Raw genomic sequence first — 23,705 nt, 5'->3', positions numbered from 1 at the left:
TATCCTGTACAAACATGTGCAGCAGAATCTATTGATGCTGATGTGATTTCAGCAGTTAGATCACGAATAATCTGCATGTTTCTTCAAATAAAATTATTTGTCTAACACTAAAACACATATTGTATTTATGGAAAATTTTCATGGAATTGCATATCTTTTTAGAACAACATTTTTATGCCATATATAAAGAGTAAACCAAAAAAATACTGAGAAGTTGTTCAGAAATTACACATTTAAATAAATTTGGATGTCATTGGCAATTGTTTTTTCCAAGGCACCATGAATTTGGATGTTCACATCCTATAAAAGATAATGGGCTATCCCATTCAACAAATAGCTGCCAAAGTTCTGGCTTTAAGGTACTCAGGAACTTGTAATTATATATGGTACTAATTTTTTTACATGAGCTGTATAGTGGTATCGCTTGGGGGGGGTGGGGTAATAACAAAAATGTAGGAATTGATCAAATATTACCAGATTTCACTTTTTCACCCAATTGCTAAAATACAATTTGTCATCCTGTATTATAACTGAAATTGGAGGTTAATAATATAAAACAGAAGGTAGGTGACTTTCTTCATATGTAGCATTTCTATAAAAAGTTTATTTTATGCTGAATCATGTTTTATTATAAAATCTGCACCTTCAGTGAAATAGCATTAAACCTAAGAATATATACTAATATTTCAATGTCAATTCAGTCCTTAACTTGCTAATTGAAATTTCTGTCTTGAATTGAAATAGAGGCATTTTATGGACTCTGCTTATTAATATGGTTTAAGATTAGATCTAACTAGGGAGCTAGTTTGATTTCTCAGAGAAGTCTGACTTAACACATGAGCATCAGATGCATAAATACATTCTGAAAAAGATCGAAATCAGTCTGAATCAGGTCATTTATTGGGAGGGACAGAGGAGGAAAAAATGAGCTGAGCTGTGAGCTCCCCTCATTTCCAGGTTTTTCAGAAACCCATTTTATTGACCTTAAATCAGTAAGACAGGTCCTTGTTAATTAACATTGTTTTAAATTCTGTTAAATTGCCAAAATTGCATTATATTGTCAGCAGGCATAAAATAACCCAGTAAAGAAATTTGCTGAATTATACCTCTTCAGGGTCTGGCCTATTTCAGCACATGCTTGAGTATAATCTCAATTGTTTTGCTTGGCTGTATTATTCCATTCAGTTTTGTGCATGGAAATCTTGTAAGCCTTAATGTATTTAGAAATTCATCAGACTTTAATGCTTTCTTATGGTAAGTACTGGAAAAGCTTGGACCTTGAAGAAAATAGCATAAACAGAATCACTAATTATTTTGTTCATAGTTCAATAAAACTGGAACCTTCAGCTTGAAGTATCAAGCTGCAAATGTCTGAATGATAATGGAAAAATGTAGAGTATCTTACCTCTTGAATAAAAAAATCCAAACTCTTAAGCTCTCTATACTTTTCTATTTCTAAGCTATCTATTTCTTTTCTATTGTTTGGAGATTAATTTTATTTTTAGCATTGAAAGCAACAAAATTATATCAAGACAGCCTCTGTAAGCAAACCTTCAGAACAAAACATATTCCAAAGGAGGAGAAATGCAACAAAATGCTGTAATTGTGACTTAGTAATTATATCTGCTAGAGATTCCACATGAGATTAAAAAAACAGCAAAATTATGCAATTAAGCTAATTAGCTCATTAATGTGGAAGTATTTTGTCATTCTAATTACAGAAGGAATTCATCTGAGTAAAAAAGCAGACAGGAATAAATTGTGGCAGGAGACAGAAATTGTCTGGGTTTAAAATGATAAATTTATGTGGTTTATGTCTATCCTCTAAAACCCAACCATGGCACCTGCGTTTCTTAGGTTAATTTTATTTTTATTACTTGTTAGGAGCAAGTTGCTCATCACACATAACCTGAGCCTTCTATGTTGTTCAGGAAGCCATCACACACAGGGAAAGCATTCCAGTTTCAAACAACTTGGCTCAATAATCTTTCCCATTTAAATCTACTTTTGTAGCTACAAGTCACTTTTGTTCCCCATATAATACAATAGAATTGCTTAGCATTTGTAATCAATACTGTGTAAAATTGCAGTAATTTATCAGCCTGCTCTTAGCATCTCATAGCTGAAAATGCTGTTGGCCATTCATTCACGAAATTTTGCCAGGGGATGTCTGGAAAAGGTTCCTCACCCGGAGGGAGTTTGGGCACTGGAACAGCTCCCCAGGGCAGGGGTCACAGCACCAGCCTGACAGAGCTCAGGAAACATTTGGACAGTGCTCTCAGGCACATGGTGTGACTCCTGGGGTGTCCTGTGTACGGCCAGGAGCTGGACTTTGATCCCTGTGGGTCCCTTCCCACTCTGTGAACCACCGTTTATTGAAAGCAGTACCCATTAGGACAGCTCAGAATTTACCACACAAGAAGCTGGACAGCAAGTGAAATGTTTCTGTAATTCTGATGGGATTGCTGCTTTTGTTACCTCTGTGCAGCACAGTGATACAACCCTCAATGCTTGTAAATAATCCTAAAGTATTTATTTGTCAAAGACAAACAAATGTAGGTAAAGCAATGTCACAAGATCAAGTAATGGATAAGTGACTGGATCATTTAACTCAGCTATTTTTGTTCTCAAAACTAGTGCTTATCACATGATTTTTCAGTTAAAGGAGGAAGGGTTGGATGTGGAAATGTGTTTAAACATTTCCAAGATGTGTATTTTTGTTAGTTGATATTTTTAATAAGTAAAATCTTTTAGAAAATTGTTAACAACATGTCTGAACTGACTATATAAGTAAAAAGAAAGGTTTGTTATGGTAATTTTCCAATTCTAAATCTAGAGAATACAAGTTATTAACTTCTGTTGATTAAATTTTATGTGCTTATTTATAGCTAAAATGAGCTCAGCACGCTGGTATACAAAGTAATGGTGTAGAAACAATCAGCCATGTGCACCTGCTGGATCTTGCAATGAAAGAATAACAATTGACCTGCAATAGCAAAAGCAACACATTTAGAAGGGTTCTTCTGTTGCTTTGGAGCTTTTGTGTTTGAATTTTCAACAACCTTTGAGGAAAGGACCTTGAAAGGAAGCAAACTGGACACAGCAATTGGTTTTTACCAGAGCTGATTAGGGAAACCCAGAAGTTGACATTATATCTTTGCATTTATGCTCAATTAGTAGTAACGAGCTAGCAATGACTGATGCTTAATATAACAAACTCAAACATTGTATGAGCCAAGAACTGTGTTTCAGTTTACATCATTAACTGAGTTCCTATTTGTCATGCACTTGCAATATCATTTGTGCCATTCCGTAGTGTTTCCTGTTGTGATTGTTAAATTATGTGTGATCTAATCTCTCTCTCTTACTCCCTGAAAGGAGCTTGTAGCCAGGTGGGGGTCAGCCTCTTCTCCCAGGAAACCAGTGACAGGATGAGAGGACACAGCCTTAAACTGTGCTAGGGGAAGTTCAGGCTGGACCTGAACCTGGAAAAATTTCTTCACTGAAAGGGCTGTCAAACATTGCAAGGGCTGTCCAGAGACATGGTGGAATCACCGTCCCTGGAGGTGTTCAAGAAATGATTGCATGTGGCACTCAGTGCCATGGTCTAGTGGACACAGTGGTGGTAAGCCAAAGGTTGGACTTCAAGGTCTCAGAAGTCCTTTCCAATCTAAATGATTCTGTGATTATAAGATTTTATGAAAGCATGGGAAAAACTGTCCTCAAGGGTTTTTTGCAACCTGGAAATATGTCTACTTCAAACTTGATGGGATTTTATTGACATTTGGAAAAAATACTATATCAATTGCAAGTTATATGAAAAACATATATCTTATTTTCTTATAACTACTAGCATAACACTGACCATGAAATGAGTTACAGGTGTTTTAATTTAGTCAACATTCAAATATTTTTCCAGAGAAATAGACATTGCATAGCAAATTTCACTGCTACAGTATTCACTAGCACTGGCCTATAACAAACTGCTCTGTTTATTTGAGTATTTTTACTGCTACATTAAAAATGTTTTATTTACTACAATTAGAATGTTTATTAAACACGAATACTGTATTACACCAATATATTGCTAGAGAGAAAAGCATAGTGAACAAACAATACAATTAGTAAATGAAGTGAACATGAACCTGTATTACCCTTTATTATTGTTTACTTACTGATTTATAAAAGTTGCTGGTTTGTAATCTGTTTCTCTGTGACTGCTGCTAATTACAAAGACTGAAATTCACAATAATTACTGCCCAGTGCCAGTGTGTGCTTGGTAACAGTTTGAAAATTTGTGATTCCTGGCCACTTTGGAATTTAGTACTTAATTATTGTAGGCCTTATTGCAGTGTAACAGTTTCCTGCATGTAAGCCTCCTAGATGTATGCAATCTTTGGGATTTAAAATACTACACACTACTTCCATTATTTGATGTCTGAAAACTACAAAAAAGCTATCGACCAGGAGGTTACCCAGACACCAAAGCAGCTGAGTAACACATTTTAGCTGAAGTTCTTTGCATCATATATTCAAATTGCTGCTGTTAATTTCAAAGCATTTTTATATTAAAAAGTTATCATCACACGTCAGTGCTACTGGTATCATTTGGGTCTAAACAAGATTTTATGATCTTTAGTTTTTGCTTTGATTTCTTACTGGGAAGTTTTTTAAGTAGTCCTGATCATTAAGATATCACATCCTTGGCATATTTGCTTTCTTTAATGTTGAAAGTGAGGAATAAATCAGCTACACATAAATTTTGTTTTGCTTTTATTTATTACCATGCCTCCTTCCCATAACCGATTTTTTATGTGAGTTCTGAAAGGAGTGGAAGGAAAAAGGAAAACAGCATTCTGGTTTTAAGGAAAAGTTTAGTTAAATCTTCAGTGCTTTCTGATATATTAGAAGGAAAAAAATAATAATTTTCCAGACTAAATAGTTTAGGAGTTGTTAAAAAGTACATGGGACAGTTGTGGTGTTAATTGAAATTGTGAGATGTATCCTATTTACTTACCTCCCCAGTCAGGTCTCCTACACAAACAGGTCTGAACCAAATTTAATGGTGAAATTATCATATTTCTGAACAGAAAAACCTTGAATTGCTGTAAAATATATTAATCTGGCATGTAAATTAAAATAACTAGTTAGTTGTCACCTTTTGAGTTGAGAGGCCTGATTCTTTACTGCCTAGCAAAGTAAAAAGGCCTTAGAGAGGATAGGCAGGACTACTGCTTTAATATATATATATATATATGTATAATACTCAGGCTTTGCACGATAATTATCTATAAACATGCTTCTGAGAGGTCTAGCTAAAAGCTTTTGTTTTTATAGTAGATACAGGAATATATTGACCTGGGATGTAAGTGAAATGAGTATATAATTGATTACTATGTGGAAAGTAATAAGGTTCCAGTTGCCATAGCAGTATCCACAAGCACATTTGGTTAAGTTTGTATTAACCTGAAACATAGATAAACTATTTTTATAAATGGACATGATGGTTTAGAAGATGTTTGTGAAGTCAGGCCAAGCTTTTCAAGTTACTTGAAAAGTTTGTATTAAGTGACAAAATGACCTGCAGATGTTTAACTTATGTGAACCTTAATCAGTAGAATGGGGTACTTCCCATGTATTGTTAATGGCTTCATCACCAGGAATAGTTCACAATGCAAATGTAACATTTTTAGTTATGGAATGCAAACAATATGTTCCAAGAGTCAAAAGCTCTTTCTTCTGATAAGAAACCTGCCATCTGTTTTTCTTCCTTCCCCACCTTTTTTTCCCCCCACTTTTCACCTCACTTTTCCATATGGACAGGCTTGAGGAGCTCATGTCTTAAAAAGCTTTCTTGATGGTTAGGAGTAAGCTAAAGACACTTAGTTTGAATAAGGCAAAAATTCCATACTCTCTTTATCAGCTGATCTGTTTCTGTTCATCCTTACCTGTACCAGTGCTCCAGGCCAGATAATCTTACTGATGGCAGTAGGGAAAGGCACAAGTATCAGCCTCCTGCATTATGACAATGGGACAATAAGCACAAACCTATTTCTACTAATTGAGTTGAAACATTCTCTGAATCAAAACGATCCCTCATTTCATATTTTGTGGAATGATGGCTCCCAACCTGGAAACTTCCTCAGTTTTCTTGCAGCTAAGAGGGGTTTATAGTCTATTTTGTTTGGGTTTTGGGGTCCTGAGAGGTGCACTGATCTTGGTAATTGTTTCCTAATCTCAGATGACCATTCCCTTTACACTGATAGCCAATATTCCATGGCAACTTTCTCTTTATACCCACTGAGATCATTAGCACTAGTGCCAAGAGCATTTGTTAATTAGGTTTTTGGCTTCTTCAGGACCAAATATCAAAATACCTTATTATCTCACCAACACAACTAGAGAATTGCTTCTGAGCATTCTGTTTCAATCAGATAGGGAAAGAGCAGTATTCCAAAGACAAAACCTCATACCTGGGACTCTGATTCCTGAATGAGACCTTAGTAGTGTGTCAGCTCCATGACCATTGTGACAACTGGAGAAGCTTGTCAGACCTGCAATATCACACTACTTGTTTTCCAGAGAGCCCTAAAACAGCCTATTGCCTTATATAGTTTAAGAAAAAGATGTCCCTGTGACCAACATCTTCTGCTCCCCTCAGTGCATCAGAAGTACTTTCCAAGGCTACTTCTCTAAAAAATCAGGAGTTACTTGTGCTCCATGAAAGACTGAACTCATCAGCCTCATTTCAGTTCCACATTTGGAACTACCTTGTGTGCTTCTCAAACTATATCTGCACGATCTTTGACCATCTGGTGACCTTTATCAGGTTACTGCCTAAAGATTTTTGCCAGAAGTTTGACACTCCAATTATTGAGGGTCATATATCATCTAGAACAATCCTGCAAGCCTCATTTTACACAGCAGTCTGTGCTTTCACAGCCCCCTTATTTCTTAGGGAATTTTCTTGGCTTCCATGTTTCCAGGAAAAATAAAGCCATTATAAAGAAAGATTCTTGAGCATCCTTTCCATAGGAGTATTGCAGTCCACAAAGGGGGATGAGCTGGAACATCATACCAGAAGTAAGCAGAAGTGATAGGAAATTATTTACCCCTCTACCAGCTGTTTTAGTCAAATTTTGTCTTTTTTTAAAGTATACACTTTTTCATGGATGAGTCTGAGGAATTTTATTATTTGAGTGTTCTTGTAAGTATCCATTCTCCCAGGTCTTTGCAGCAGACTCTCACTTCCTTGGCTAGGAGTTGTGCCTGAGAGACTTGAGATGGGAAGGAGGTATGCTGTTCTCTCCAGAAGTAAATATATCAGGTATCAGACACATTTGCTAGCAATCTGCCCGGGTTCTTGAATGAGCTGGGAAACAGATTAGATCAGTCAAGCATCCATATCACATGCAGGAAGTCCATGCAAATATTCTTGAGACTTTTCTACAAGGAATGTGCTTAACCAGGACCTACTCTTCCAATGGATGTGAATAGGAAATACCAGTCTTTATACTCGACTGGCTTCCACTCTTTTGTAACCAATTCTTAAAGGAGGCAGATATATTCATGTCCTTTTTAATTTTTTTCTATTTTACTGCCCAGAGTGATCTTCTTTCTCTTCAGAGAAATACCATAGTTAATAGAAGAACAAGTGAAAGCCAAGTATTTAGCCAAGTAGACTTAATTTTCCATGTGACACACAGAAAAGACTGCTTTCTTTTCCTTGTCCTCCTTGTCAGGAATTCTGCTCTGTTTCCCAGATGGTGCTGGGTTCCTCTATCACCTCAATCTATTTGCTCTTTCAGCACTGCACTTTCAGACTAGTACCCTCCTTGGTTTTATTGCTACAATAATAATTGTATCTTGAAGGGTTTGTTAATACATTTTTCTCCTTTATCTGCTAGTTTTCAAGTAGGTTTTGAATATCACACTTGTTTCTTCTGTTTCTTCTGTTTCACCATTTTAAGGCGATAATACTTATGCAGCAGTGCAGATTAAGAAATGGCATTTCCTGAGCTGAGAAACATTCTCTGAAATTCACATTTGCTTCACTTTGCAGGAGTGTATAATGAGTTCATCCCTGGCTAGAAACCAGAGAATGTTGGTCAATTTCTAACATTTTAATGCTCAAAAGTCTGCTAAAGGAGAGGTAAACCCCTCCTGAGAATTAAATACTGCTGTCATTTTACTGGTACATTGCAGTTGCACAATGCTGTGTTACTAAGAACTTTGTAAAACTACAAATATGCATGATAAAGTTGTTATTGTGTCAATTCCTGATATATTTTTAAATTTCTTTCTTTTTTTGTGGCTAATCAGATTTAGGCCAAAACCCAGAAGACCATTCACTAATACATTGCTGGAGGGTGATACTCAGCATCTAGATTAAACCTTTAAACTCACTAGGCAGATGGTATTACATGAAATTTGGAGATTTAATAATGTAACTATCAGCTTTGAATAAAAGCAGATATAAAATATATTTTATATACTTTCCTAACTTGTTTCAAATTTGGCAGTACCAACTACGTGTTCAAGATCTAAGTAAAACTGTGGCTATACTGAAGTAAGTCAGTCAAAAAAACCCACTGGTAATGCCCTAAAGAGTGTAACCCAGAAACTGGATTTCAAAATCAGAAGATTCATATTCTGAAGAAATTATTAATGAGACTGATTTGCATTAGAAATATACACTGATGTCACTTTAGAAAAAGCTACAATATGAAAGGGCAAGTTACATAAGTGGGTGAAGCTTGGTTATTATTGATAGGGAAGCAGCACCAGGGAATACTTTAAATTACATTGTATAAGTGATTTTCTGGATAAGATCCGAAACAAATTAACTTAATGTTTTGCTTTAGTGGTAAGAAGAGTATTTTTGTCTAAAACTAATCTAACATGTTGAGTATTGTGTAAAGGTAATAGTGAGAATACAGAATTTGATAAAAGGAGCATCCTATTCGAGATGAGATTATTTTGTAACTCTCACCCATGTGATTTTCTGCAATACAAAAAGAAATGCAAAAAGAAATACAAATCCATTCATATTGACTGCTCACTATCAGGCAAGAAGGTGTCCAGGGCCTTCTGGTAATTGTATTGCCATAATGCATTTTGAATTGCATAACAAAGAATTGATAGCCTCTATCACTGGTCCCTTGAAAATCCTAAGGCATGTATTCAATTTCCAACCTGGAAAATATCTTCCTGTGTTTATTGAGTATTATAACACAGTTTAAAGGGTCTATATAAATTCAGGAATAGTCTTATGATTTCCCAGTCTATTCTTTTCTTATTTTTTTATCAAGTATGAAACCTTTCATTTCGTAACAACTTTTGTCTGAGTAATCATTATTCCCATTCTCTTAATGATGTGATAAACACAGCTTAAAAATATTTTAATGCCATGGAATCTGTTGTGAATGAGACACCTTTAGTCACAAATTTATTTGATACATACTTCTTAAAATCAAAACCAGGCATGCACATGTGTGACTCTATAATGATAAGCTAATAACAAATGCAGAGGTTTTTAGATACTCAGTCACTGCATTCAAGGCAGGGTTATATCAAGGTGGTCTGGAATTAATTTAGAGCTCTTTTTGGCCCACCACTGAATCCTTCCAGGGACCAGGCATAGAAGCCAAGGGTTGTGCCAAATACTCTGGATTTAGAATTATCCTAACATCAATGGAATTTTTTCATAATTTAAGCATGTGTGATGCAGTGTCTGAGCTCTGTGATCTGTCAGAATTATCGCAGACAACAGACACAGCAGTGCCAGAAGCTCTCTCACATTTGTCAGGATAGGATTAAATTTCTGCTTGCATTGTTGTTAGTTTAAGAATACATGCAATAAGGATGACAGTGCCAAAAGAAATTTGTTCTATGATAACTGGGATATGCATGACAGCAAAGCTGTTAAAATCCATGTAGCAAAATTAGGAGCTTGGCAAAAAGTAAAAAAACTGGCTGATGACAGCAGATTTTTTAAGACTAAAGGCCTACTCAAGCATCTATTTTTCCTGCATATTAATTCTCTATTGTTGTCTTTCCTAATCAAAAACTGAATCCACAGTAAGAATAGGCTGAGTCACTTTTTTAAAAATGTGGTCTACAAATACCAGAACCATTGCCTAAACAGTGACTGACTATTACAATGTTCAGCTCTCCCACAGAACTTGAAAATGGCTGTAAAAAGAATTGTCACATAAATCCTTAATGCTTTGCCACAGATAGTACATCATTCCTAGGGCCTATTCTCTCTCTCTTTTTTTTTTTTCCTTTTTTTCTCTTTTTTTTTAAGTTTAATATCCTCTGGAAAATTTGTTTCTGTATGTGAATGTCTTTCCATTTTTCAAGCAGAAATTTTTGGCACCAGTAGATGTGGCAAAAATATTGTGAACATTTTATTGTGTGATCTACATATAAGCACTCATTGTAAAATATTTATGCCATATAAATGCATAAGTAAGAAGGTAATAGTTTGTCTAGTCATTAATTTAATATGACAACCCTGTTGGTGGTAAGGAAATGGGATCCATTAGTGGTCTCATGGCTTTATTTCTGTGCCATGTTGTTATTTCCTATCTGTGATGACTCTTTCATAGGGAGAAATTTTGAATCTAACAGAGATAGTGTTTACTCATGAACCTGTTCACCATTCTGTCTCAAAATGTTATATCCACTGCTGAAGGTTTGATGATGCTTTGGTTTTGATTCAGGTATACTCAAAAATAGTTCCAACAATATGAATCAACAGAGCAGTTAATGTATTTGAAAGAGCTTATGCAGCTATATGCCCACTGAAATGGATCTTTTATCTGCAGAAACTTAATAACTGCCATTCTTTTTCATTGAAATGAAAAGCTTAGCAGATTTTCTGATAACTGCAACAATATCTTTCATAATTCTCCATAAATTATGATAATAATTCTTCAGTTGTATTTTGATGACTCAGACAATTCTATGTATGCTGTTTAAATCATAACTTCTAGGCTAGCAAGCAATTTACAGCTCAAAATACATTTTTCTTGTACAATAAAAGCATATTATACAGAAACTCTTCCTCGCTCACAGAGTGAAGAAATACATTTCAGCTCCAAGAAATAGCTTGCAATAACATCCATCTAAATTTACCTCTAAATATATTTTTGTTCTATTCAAAGAACCTACAAATAAAAACTATTTCCATGAGCAGGATATGCTACAACAGCTCTGCTGTGTTGAACCTTGTGCCCTTGTTTGTTCCAGAACTGGACAGAAAGAGCCAGACTCTTTCCTGCAGTTCTCTTTCCACAGGGATTATTTAAGCCTGCTTTCAGCATTGCCTGGTCTTTCCTAGCCAGCTCTGATGATCAAGCAAGGTTAGTTGCCCTGCAGGCCTGTCCTGAAAAGGTCAACTGACGTCAGTCCACAAAAGCTATGCATTAAAAAAAGTTGGAGTGGACTTTAAAATGTGAGTAGTTAGCATCTTTTGTGACAAAATATTCCAGTGATTTAAATTGGTCAGTGCTTTAAAAATGGCAAAAATATCTCTGGCAACATGAATGCAAGTTTGTCATAGAGACTGAAATGTCTGTACCTCTACTAACGTGCCAGCAAAAGAATAATAAAGAGGATTTTTAATATAATTTATGTATTTCCTATTTACAGTATTAATACAAGCTGATAGATTTTTTCTTTGTAAGAATTTCCAAGATTGTCTTTAAATTATTCTAAAGACAAGTATGCACGTTTATAGCAGCTGTCAAATTTTTATTTTTAGCCTTAACCTACGTGATGAAAATGTCATCAAATACTACGTATGTCATAACACCAAGACTTCTAATTAAGTAGTCTTGTCACCATATATCTATTAATGAAGCAAATCTCTTACCTGTATTAAATCCAAATACGGACTGTTCACATTGTCAAGGCAGTAAGACAGTTCTCAAAATAACTGAGTCAAAATGCTCAGTCCTGAACACATTATGACAGCAGTGCTATTTGTGGGCAACCACTTGTCCATCTGACAGGAGTGGCTCTGTGATCTCTCTGGGATCTATCCTTCCCCTTCTCCAAGGGGATGGAGGCACTGCCTTCACTCAGTCTGTCTCTTACTCTGGCACAAGAGTTTTCTTTCTTCTCCTTTGGCAGTGTGCTGTGCCTGAGCAGCACAACGTGCAGCCCCTGGGAGTGCTCCCAGAGTGTTACCACTGACCTCAGAGAAGCCAATCTTTTGCCAAAAACCTCCATCTAACTCCAGGAGCGTAGCACACAGGGGTTAATGTGGGCTGATGGTGAGTGGTGTCCCAAAAGGGGACTTGCAGGGGTGTTGTTTCCTCTCGTGAATCAGCAGAAGCAGAGGCATAATGGCCTTGCCTTTCAGTTGCTGTACATTAATCTCTGCAGAGCAGTGCCTGTCATCGCTCAGATGTCAGATGCTGTTTATAACTCTGCTGGAAACACAGCATAGAATAAAACAGGCTCATTAGTTTCTCTTGAGACTGTATATGCATGGTTTAGGTTAGCTCTGCTTTCACTGCTGCACTTAGCTCAAACATCGTAGCAGCAGCATTAGTGGCTCAGAAAGTTGTCCAGTCTGTGAATTCACCCAGTTGCTCTCTCAATACGTGACCAGAAGACCACGATGTGTTCAGGTGCAGAGGTTTCCCTAGCACAGGTATGACACGACTCAGAAGTGCCCCCTCGGCTTGGCTTGAACCAATGACACTCCATACCAGAGCTGCAGGACAGAGAGAAGCCTTGAATCCATTCAGCATCTCTGTGCCAGCCATGATGTGGCAAGAGTTCAAAGCCTATCCTCGTTTGTCTGTTATTTAGACTGACTTAATGACTTAATGTCATCATTTATATGAACTTATTCTGTAATTTGAATCCTTTGTTCTACTTTTCCCAGGTCCACATCATTTCAAGGTGGGAAACGACCCAGTCTTCAATGGTGTCAGGTGCAGCATGGATTTAAACAGTGACACTGCAACACTTTATGTTTTGTTCTCCTTCCTAATAATTCCTTACATTTAATTTGGACATTACTGAGCACTGAACTTGTTTTCATAGCTACCAATTGGGTATTCATTGCTCTGAAGTCAACCTGGTTATCGGGTTGCCAACTAAAAGGGAGAAAATATTATTTTCTCCTAACTTAGATTTTTTAATAAATACATTTCATTTAGATGTGAGGATAGTTTTAGCTTTATGTTTCAGTCCTGTACTCTTTTATATTGTGATGTCTCAATGCAACATATTGATTGCTGCTCATCATTCACTTTTTCGTTCTGCAATTAAATTTGTAATATAAGCAAAATGCTTCCTTTCTGGTGTGATGCCTTGTTATCTGAAAAAGAGCTATTTGATTTTTGCCTTGTTGATTTTGCCTTTTTCACCTCTGAATCGACATATTACACCCTCAATTCAAATACTTCGACGAGGAATAGGCTGGGTGCTCTTTAACACCAGCACACTGAGATGAAAGCAGAAATACACCTCCAACACTCCGGTTTTAGCCCTGCCTGTAGAGGTCTCGTCCTGAGCCTAAAGGGCAAGAAGGAGCATCCAGAAGGAAGTGAATGACTTCCTCCCACGGTAAGCATTTCCCCGTTCCAGAGATTATTCCTGTCTCCGGCATCCTCTTGTTGCTGCCCTGGGAATACAGAGCAGCTGTGCTGCCTGCAGCCCTGGGCCAGCAGGAACTCCGTCCCCTGCCACCCTTCCTGCTGCCACCTGTGACCCCAACCCGTTCGCTTCAGAATAAATTTTTAATAGCCGGACATCTGGTGAGCTCGGCTTTGACTGTATTTTGTTCTGTCCGGCTAATAAAGTGGGCAAGATTATTCGGGAAAATACGTGGGTTGTTATTCAATAAATCTACAACAGTTCACACAGCTTCCAAAAGTTCTTCATTTATGCAGCTATCACCGATATTCTCCAGGAGGTTTTGCAGCCTTTTTGTCGCTAAGAACGCGGACTGACACGACTGGGTGCGAGTACAGAACAATGGGGAGTCCTGGCTTAGCGCTCCATCAAAACTAACGCGGGTTTTGGCAAAAAGCGGGGAAAGGTCTGTGAGCTGTTCTGTCACCGTGGGCGGGGAGAATGGAGCTTTAGGGAGTCCCTCACTGCTGCGGGGAGTTATTGGGGAATGGCATTGGAGAGGCTGCGGGGATATCCACTTGGAAGCTCCGCCAGACCTGAAAGCCGTTCATCTCGCTTCATGAAATATTTATATATCCTGTTCCCACACAAAAGCGGTGAGGGAAGGAAGTAGTTTCCGAACCAAATAAACTTTTTTTTTTTAATTCACCAGAACGCTCAAAAACGCCAAACCAGTCGATGCGGCTGAGGAGCGGCGTGCGGGGGCGGTGCGCAGGCGCGGCCCATCGATGAGTCGGCGCTCGGCCGGCGCCGCCTGCCCGCTCCCAGCCCGCAGCGCTCGCTGCCCCGCGCCGCCCGCCGCCGCCGCCGCCGCCGGGAAGCCGCAGGATGGTGAGGGGCGCCGCGCCGCCGCGGGGGTACGGGCCGGGACACGGAGCCCCGCCGCCTGCCCGCCTGCCCGGCCCGCACGGGGCAGCGGCAGAGCGGGCGGCAGGCGGCGGGCCCGTGAGTAAGCAGTTCCCGGGCCACGCGGGGCCGCGGGCGGGACTGGGCCTCGCTGCCGGCGTGAGGGCGAATGGAGCGGGGAGCGGCCCTGCTTCGGTCCCGGGACAAAGACTGCCGAGGCCCTCTGGGGATCCATGGGAATAACATCTCCCAGGGTCTGGAGCATCTCTGTTAGGAGGAGACTGCGGGAGCTGGGCCTGTTCAGGCTGGGAGGGATCTCATCAGTGCACACAGATATCTCAGAGGCGGGCTAAGAACGTGGTGCCTGGCCCTTTCAGTGATCCCCAGGGACGGACGAGGAGCAATGGCCATAAGCTGAAACACAGGAAGTTCCACCTCAACGTGAGGAAAAACTTGGTTACACTGAGGGTGTCAGGGCACTGGGACAGCTGCCCAGGGAGATCCTGGAGTCTCTCTGTGCACACATTCAAACCCACCTGATGTGTTCCTGTGCCACTGCCCCTGTGACCCTGCCTTGGCAGAGGGGTGGGACTGGTCCCTTCCAACTAACAGTCTGACAAAAGGAGTTTAACAAAGTAAGAAGTTTGTCACAGAAAGGGTGATAATTGAAATGGTTTCCTGGGGAGGTGGTGGAGTCACCATCCCTGAAGGTGTTTAGGGAGACTGGATGTGGCACTCAGTGCCGTGGTCTAGTTAACCAGGATGGTGTTCAGACATGGATTGGACTCGATGTGTCAGAGGTCTTTCCAGCCTTATTGATTCTGGGATCCTGTAGTGCTGGGATTCCATGGAAACAACCAGGCCTTGCTTCAGGAGCACTCTGTTAGCCTATTAGGGATACTAATGAGTTTTACTTTGTTCATTCCAGTTTCGCAACCAGTATGACAATGATGTCACGGTCTGGAGCCCGCAGGTAAATCTTTCTCCACTTGCTCACTGGGGTTTTGCTTTTTGGGTTTTCTGCACCTCACAGCAGTGGTATTACAGTCACAAAGGTTGTTTTCAGGTGCCTGAAGCTTCCTGCAGGCTGCTCCCCTTTCCCTTTGTAGGCAGTAGGTGTCCAGAAAGCCCTCAGCACATCCCTGTCTGCTGCTGTATGAACCTGAGTGGTGCTTACCTGGGCCTTGTCCCCTCCAGATGCTTAAGGCAGCTGTTTTTAAATGTACCTGTGAGGTACAAAAGAGATGCTATCATCTTTGGGTGGTTGGACTAGAAGAGCTGTAAAAGTCCCTTCCAACCCAAACCATTCCATGACTCTATGATCCATTTACAGAGCTACAATAAGTTGGTAAGTAAGGTACAAAAAGTATGAGACAGTTTCAATCTCCCCAGTGTTAGGCCATTGCTAGGAGTTTCTCTTTTCTGTCCAGTAGATAATATGGAAAAGGAACTATTTCATTTATAATTCAAGTGACATTTGCATTAGAATTTGAAATCTTATTACCTCTGAATCAGTTTCATACTGTGTATTGTTACTGAAAACATACAGTGTGTATTCTGAAACTTACACAGGTTGTGTTGAAAATAAATATTGTGGAATTTTAAAAGCAACCATCAGCTGAGGTAGTTAATATTGCCTCTTCTCTCACTGTGGATATTTTAAGACAGGATACTAATAGAAAATCAGGGCCTTGGGAAAAGACTAGTTTATATATTCAGCAAAACTAGAGATTTATTTAAAATGTGAGTAGCAAATTGTATTAGTATAAAGCTAATGTATCATTAGTTTGTGGGTTTGTATTGCTACTGAAATTCTTCATCATTTATACTATTGCATGTGACATACATTTTCCATACAGTGCAACAGAGAATGTTCTTTCCATTCTTCATGCAGACAAGTTTGAATATTTCCCTTCTTTTCGGTCAATTCCATGATAGGTGTAGGTTCCTTCGAACTGTTCTCATCCCTTTTAATGATTGTGTTTCTCTGGCAGGTTCTGATTCACATAATTTTTTTTTAAGCTTATCTGTTACTTTTAAAGTTACTTTTAAAACTCAAGCATTTTCTTGGGACTTTTAGCAAACATTGCAAAATCATCAATAGCACAAGTTTCTATGTTTTTCTTAAATTGCCTTGAAAATATTAATAGTGTGAGTTTTTTTCCTAAAAAAAGACATTTAGGATTGCTGCTGTGCTGCAATTGTTACTCCATCTATTCTTGTAGGTGAGACAGTGATGTGATGCCAAAGTAGTTTTTGGCACTGTTAATACAGGAGCAAATCAGACTTTATTGGGAGATGTTTTCAAATGTGGTAGTAAAGAAAGGAAATAGGAGATTTAAAAACCTGAAGTGGTTTCACATTTTTACAGTCATGCCTGCTATTCCTGACAGTTGACAATTCATGTTGGACAAGTCACAGAGATTCAGTGCTGCTCTTGGGCAGGAAATATCCTATGTTATTGAAATTCCAGTTATAACAGGGGATGAAATTCCACACTAGGGTCTTTCTAGTAGACTTAAATAAAGAACCTTATGCCAAAAATCCCCAACAACCTATGAGAAGGTGGTATCCTGTAGATGCCTTGCACATCCACCATGACAGCTACTGCATTCCATTCCTTCCCAGATGGTGTGGTGCAGCTCCATGGTGAACTGTTGCTTGCAGGATAGGAGTGCCCGTGTGGGAAAACCTCAGTGGTTCTGTTAAATGGGCATTAAAGCTCCTGGCCACCTCTGCAGAACTTGCAGGGACTTTATTTTCTTTGAGACCTCTACTCCTGTTTCAGACTTGACTGCAGTTGGCCAATAACTTGTTCAGAAGTTATGGGGGAATGGCTGGTGAGACACAGCAATTGCATAACACTCATTTCTTCAGCAAACCCAATTGCAAGTTAAGTGTCTAACTTCAGCTGGAAGTTCTGTCTGTCTTTGAGTCATCCTGATTTAACCTGTTATGTAGTAAGAGTGCCCACTGGGGAGGGGAATCAAAGGTCTGAAAATGCAAACCCACTGGAAACTGATTCAGAGGATTGACTAGAGAGTGGTTGACGACTTTCAACTTTTGCAGGGCCGAATTCATCAAATAGAATATGCCATGGAAGCTGTGAAACAAGGCTCAGCTACTGTGGGGCTGAAGTCAAAAACACACGCTGTCCTGGTGGCTCTCAAGGTAACTCCTGAACTCTGGTCTCAGTGGGGACAGTAATATTCATAGAAAAATTTTGGTTGGGCAAATTAGTTTTGTGCGGTCTGTACTTAGACATGAAATGTAAATGCAATTGCAGATTCCCTTTGCTTGAGGACTGAAATATTTCCAGTACCTATGCAAAGCAGATCTTCACAAAATGGTGAAAGAAATGAGTGGAAGAATTTTTTCCTTTAACAAATGTATTCCTCTTTTTTTTTCTTTTCATTTGTTATTAAGCAGTAAATCTATTCCTTTCTTTCCCCAAAACTTGAATGAGTGTCTGTTCTTTCCTTTGTTCTGAGAGAACTCAAGTGGAATTAGGTTTTTCTTGTCGTCTGTTGCAAGTTTATAAATTTAATTTCATTTTTACTGTTTCATGAACATATTCAGTTCTTACTATAAATGTTAGCAGATTTCTCCACAGTGCTTGGCAGACTGTTCAGTTTGAGACATAGCTTTCTCCTTTTATGCATAGAGAGCACAGTCTGAGCTGGCAGCTCATCAGAAAAAAATCCTGTACGTTGACAACCATATTGGTATCTCAATTGCTGGACTTACTGCCGATGCAAGACTCTTGTGGTGAGTATCCTGCTTGTTGACAGACACAGTGCTGCAATAATGAGGGAAAGTTCATTCAGACTATTGCAAATGACATTTTCTGCTTGGCTAAGGATTAGTCTTGAGTTGCTGCTTTGTTGTATTATGCCAAAAACCTCAGCGTGAAATTCTGGCACGTTTTTAACTTGTTGGCAGAAATCTCATTTGTTTGGCCTAAAATTTTGCTCTTTGGTTTTGTTACAAGTAAAACAGTCCTGTCTGGTTTCCTCAGTGTGATAGGGTTTCCAAGCAGTCTGAGAAACTCCATCACTTCTTTTCCTCTGGCAGCTGCTTCTGTGTACACACATTTAAGAAAGTTATTAAACACATACAGCGCTGTTTGTGTGTGCTCCAGGGGGAACTTGCTTTTAGCAACTCTGATCAGAAGGGGTGGGAAGGATTTCTGAAAGGAGTTTTAATTGCTGCAGTGTCACAAAGCAACGTTACCACATAACATTGCCATTTTTCCAGAGGATCCATCTGTTGCCTGTGTGAACTTCTACCTTCTTTGCATTTGTATGGCTGAAATACCCAGTTTATGTTTTATCAAACCTGTGGTCAACTTTCTCAATAACAATGATAGGTCATGTAGAAATGAAATCATGGAAAGCCTTTGACCCTTTTTCTCAATGAGCAGAGCTGAAACAAAAATGCTTACCTTAACAGATGACCCTTGAGATAAAACCTCATAGTGTCTTTGCACTGATTTGAATTTTTAATGTTTTTCTTTTATTTTTGCTCCCTAGCAATTTCATGCGTCAAGAGTGTTTGGATTCTAGATTCGTGTTTGATAGACCTCTTCCAGTTTCTCGCCTAGTGTCACTAATTGGAAGCAGTATCCTTTATTATACGCTTGTTATACTTTTATAGCTTTTTTACTCCTTCATAAAATGACTTTCATCTATCACAAAAGTTGAAAAAGTTTATTGGACAGTTCTTTGTTCACACTGCTTGTGTATGCTTTTGGAGAACATCCCATAAGGATACATTTTGGTCCATCTCTGCTTGGTTTAGGAAATATCTTGGGTAATTACCATATAATTTTGAGATTGTTTCCTTAGCTTTCTTAAGAAACCCAGATTCCAACTCAGCGCTATGGCAGGAGGCCCTATGGAGTAGGACTGCTCATCGCAGGCTATGATGTGAGTAAGCTGCTCTGGCTGCTACTGATCTGCAGGAAAATGTGCTTAGGAAAACTTTATGCAACAAATAGATGTTGAGAGAGAAGGATGGAAGAGGCAGACTCGTCAAAATTCTCTGAATAAGGAAATAGTTTTCTGTGTCTTACCCTAAAACATAACTCAGAAGTGTTAATAGCTAATCCGACCTACACTTACTGAGTATTTTTAGGTGCAAAAATGAGATTTGTTTATGTAAATATATTGCTATTGATTTGGATGCTTACAAACTATTATTTTAAAGACTTCCAGTTAAAAAAAAATGGATGTGGAAATCACTGCTGGCCTCTCTGTCACGTTTTTAGCAACTACATTTTTCTTAATGCAGCACACAGAGTATCTCTGTCCTCAAGACTGTTGACATGAGAATGGTTGGAGGAAATTATGATATTGCCTGAAATTTTGGATGGCATGGTTTAGTCTACAGCAAAGCATACATAAGCACAGTGCAATTTGTAGAACAAAGAAACACTTTTTTGTGCCAGCCACCTTGTCCATTTAAAAGCTGCAGATAAACAAAGTGGAAAAAAAGAGGGTTTGGGGGTTTTTTTAATTATTGATATGGTTTTTTTTAAGCAACAGTTTTCAAGGAATTGCATAAGAACAGTGATATGATCAGCAGTATAAAGTATATATAAAACAGTTTCTGTGCACACATGTAGGTGTGATGTACCATGAGACAAAACTGTTTTAGAAAATTCCATGCTGCAGCAGTAGAGTTGGTTTGAATTGCTATATTTGTTTAACATTCTCTGGGGATTTTCTTCTCTCTTTGTAGGATATGGGTCCTCACATCTTCCAGACTTGTCCCTCTGCAAACTATTTTGACTGCAAAGCAATGTCCATTGGTGCTCGCTCACAGTCAGCACGAACTTACTTGGAGAGACACATGACTGAGTTCACTGACTGTGAGTAATGGAACTCTCTCTACCCACTGGTGTTCATCAGTTCTGCAGTCTGTCTTCTGCTGCCACCCCATCCTTCTGCATTTAGTGAGATGATTTTGTGAGCCAAGTTTGGCATAACTGTAAATCTGCACAAAGACAAATTTGTAGAGGATGTGGTTGAGATTTTCGTGTCTTAACGTGTGGATGTTTATTACATCTAATGGAAAGAGAAGCCATGCTCAGAAAAGCTGTGGAAAACTTAAAAAGCCTCTGCCCTTTTTAACCCAGGGAAAGTGTAATTGTTTCCATACAGAGCAGGGTTAGTATGTCAGGGCAAGTATTTAGGTGCTGCATTTAAAATGGTGAATTTATTTTTGTATGGGATGATGTTGAGGAACCATTGAATATCTGCCTGGGAAAAAATAATTTGGTATCACTGAAGGCAAGACAGGGGTCAAAACCAGATGCACTTGACCTCAAATATAGGGAAAGGCTGGTTTCTCAAGGGAAACTTTTATAAGTAACTCTGCTCAGAAAGGAAAGGAGCTCTGGGAGTCAAGTTGACCAAGCTGATGTTGTAGTTGTCCACTAGGATTAGGAAGAAGGGGAATGAGTATCTAGAGGTAATACCATAAAGTTTGTCAATGTCTTTCTGATTCCGTTTTAAGGTAATCTAAATGAGTTAGTTAAACATGGACTGCGAGCCCTGAGAGAGACCCTTCCTGCTGAACAGGATCTGACCACCAAGGTAAAGACTAGGTTTCCTTTGCTATTGTTACTTGGAAGTACTGTGACAAAATTCTTGTGAAGTAAGGCTGGCACTGAAGTTTGGAAGTTGAATACTGATAGATAAATATCATCTTCATTTCATTCCACCAGTTTATCTACTGTTCTGTGTTCATCTCAGATTTAAGTTCCTTCACAAAAATGATGCTTTCACTAAATAAGGCATTGTTTCCCTGGTGGCTTCACTCTATTTTAAGTTTTAGTAAGTGTTTAAAATGCTTACATGCAGCTGTAGAATCCCAGCTTTGCATTGTAAGCACAGTCAGTAATTCACCTGGGCAGTGAGTGAAGGTAATCCAGGAACAGTTTATAGAGCATCCAGCATCACAAAGCTGCACAAACTTTTGACAATGAATTGAGGAACTGCTGAAGAAGAAAATTCTAAGGATATCCAATGATTTACTATTTTCCATGTTTTTTAGCTGAGCATGTTTTTAGAAGCCTTAAAAAACTGAAAATCAAAATGAAGTTAAAATAGGTGGTTTTGAGAAATTGTGTGTGTTGTTAGAAAGAAAGCAAAATGAAAGAAATTGAAGCCCTTGAATGGCTTAGAAGATTTTGAAACATGATAGCTTTTGTAAGTTAAAGCTGTAAAGCCAAAGTTAATTGCAGGAAAATGCTTTTCACTGATTCCAACCCTTTGCTTGACAGAATGTTTCAATTGGAATTGTGGGCAAAGACATGGAGTTTACTATCTATGATGATGATGATGTAGCACCATTCCTAGAAGGTCTTGAGGAGAGACCACAGAGAAAGGTGAGTGGTTCAGATATGAATAAATAGGCTTAGTTGAAGGACAATAATTAGATGTGATCTATTATGTTTAAAATAAATTTAACTCTACTACTGTAGCAGAGTTTTAGGAAGGCGATTTTTAAAATATGAAGTAACTATATGAACACTGTATAATCTTAACTGGTAAATCAGATACTCATTAAATCAGTTTATGCTGGATTTATGCCAGGCTATTCCAATGTCATCTTACTTCCTCACCTCTGATCAAGTACAAGTTTTCACTGTTTTACAACAGAAGTGGTTGCTTACATTTCTCATGCCCTTTACCAGATGCCTCCATAGTCTCCTAATTACCAATTGTGTCCTGCTTGTGCTTAATTGGGATAACAGTAATTTGTGAGCTGTTGGCTGACATGAGCTGCATTCACCACTTGTGGTGCTCCAATGGGATAAAGCTCATTTGTCAAGTGTTGTCTTCTGGCTTCCTAAAATATTTCTCTTTTCTCTGTCTAAGCCGGTTCCACCTGTTGAAGAAGCCGTGGAGAAGGCAGAGGAGCCAATGGAGCACTAGTTGGTGGATGAGTTCCTCTCTTAATGTATAATTATCCAGGAACATTTATCCATTTGCTGGTAACTTTATCCTCACCTATATATGTTATCTGATGCTACATTCTGAGGATTGCTTGTAAAGAAAGAAATCAACCAACCCACCTATCCTTAAAAGGCAGGAGGACATATCTGGGTGTAACTGCTTGGAGAAGAAAGGTGTAATCATTTTCTAAATAGTACATGCTACTGTTTTATAAAGAAAAGAAACTGTCTTTAACTCATAAGGACAAGTGGAAATAAATCACTTTCTCTGATTCTGCTGTGAGTTTGTTTTTTTTAGTCTGAAAATACAGCTGTCCACAAATACCAGTGTCTTATCAAGGTGCTGTTGTGTGTCTGACCATTTATCAGAGTCAGTGTTTGCTTACTGTGTAGAACTGAGAGGATCTTAAAATGCCTATGAAGCCATAAAATAGTCATGGAACAAACAGGGAGCAGCATTTCCCTGTGTCAGCTTGTCCCAGCTGGAAAGGCATTTGTGGTTATGAGGCTGAAGAAGCATGAAGCTGACAACCAGCTTGTGGTCAGGTTTTTGGGGGTGATTTTGTTCTTTTTTAGAACTGTCAGTGTTTCTTTAGAGCCATCAGCCAGCCTTGGGGCACAATGGGGCTTTTAGCTCACTGAGGGCTGAATTGGAGTAACAAAAATCCACCAGAAGTTGCCATGATAGGTTTCCTGAGCTGAGCTATGGAGTCTGTGCATTGCTGTTGAACCAGCAGGTTCTCCAGGGCTTTGTCCCTTCAGCTTGGTCTGCACCTGGTGCTCTTTGGATTTGAGCTGAATGCCATGAAATTTGGGACTAACATTGACTTCCCCAGGGGCATCTGGCAGGGAAGCCCAGGGAATTGGTGCTTCCTAGATGCAATGCTCTTTTTTAAGCAAAATTAGTTCAGGCTTTTCTATGCTGGATCATTCTAATATAATTGTTCTCCCCAATGATTGCATTGAAAATGATAAGAAACAACCTTCTGGGGTGGTCCCACACAGGGACCTGATAGCCTGCTCACTGTACTTGAAAAAAAGTCCTGAAACTTGCAGATTAATAATTTATTAATACTTATTAATTAAACAAAAATGAATAAATCATGGTGCTGTTTTGAACAGGCTTTAAATACTGTCTTGGATCCACACAAATAGTTCAGTCATGAAAATAGCAAAACAGTAACGTCAGGGCTGCATATTTGGTTTTTAAGCACTAGACAAAGCTGCTTTTATTTTT

The 23,705-nt window shown here is 38.8% G+C and overlaps 1 protein-coding gene across 2 annotated transcripts; it reads left to right on the top strand.

Moving 5' to 3' along the window:
* Positions 1-14,143: 14,143 nt before the first annotated feature.
* On the top strand, positions 14,144-22,740 carry PSMA1 (proteasome 20S subunit alpha 1). Of its 2 annotated transcripts, none has more exons than XM_056491972.1 (10): positions 14,144-14,490; positions 15,434-15,478; positions 17,575-17,676; positions 18,170-18,273; positions 19,038-19,126; positions 19,363-19,433; positions 20,248-20,377; positions 21,025-21,104; positions 21,794-21,898; positions 22,392-22,740. In XM_056491972.1, the coding sequence occupies exons 1-10, from the start codon at positions 14,488-14,490 to the stop codon at positions 22,446-22,448; spliced, it is 786 nt and encodes a 261-aa protein (XP_056347947.1). In that variant the 5' UTR covers positions 14,144-14,487; the 3' UTR covers positions 22,449-22,740. The 2 variants fall into 2 exon arrangements, with proteins under 2 accessions (XP_056347947.1, XP_056347948.1); XM_056491973.1 differs by lacking the exon at positions 14,144-14,490 and adding an exon at positions 14,614-14,759.
* Positions 22,741-23,705: the final 965 nt, after the last annotated feature.

This window comes from Oenanthe melanoleuca, chromosome 5, assembly GCF_029582105.1.
Source record: "Oenanthe melanoleuca isolate GR-GAL-2019-014 chromosome 5, OMel1.0, whole genome shotgun sequence".
NCBI lineage: Eukaryota > Metazoa > Chordata > Aves > Passeriformes > Muscicapidae > Oenanthe > Oenanthe melanoleuca.
The sequence above is the reverse complement of the archived record's forward strand: the minus strand, read 5'-3'. Positions and strand labels throughout refer to the sequence as shown.

What these genes read in the sequence shown, in the direction of transcription:
- PSMA1 (XM_056491973.1), top strand. Translation starts at nt 14,739, where the DNA reads ATGGGAATAACATCTCCCAGG. An exon ending in CTGTCCTGGTGGCTCTCAAG is followed by an intron (nt 17,677 to 18,169) that starts GTAACTCCTGAA and finishes TTTTATGCATAG; the next exon opens with AGAGCACAGTCTGAGCTGGC. An exon ending in TGCTCATCGCAGGCTATGAT is followed by an intron (nt 19,434 to 20,247) that starts GTGAGTAAGCTG and finishes CTCTCTTTGTAG; the next exon opens with GATATGGGTCCTCACATCTT.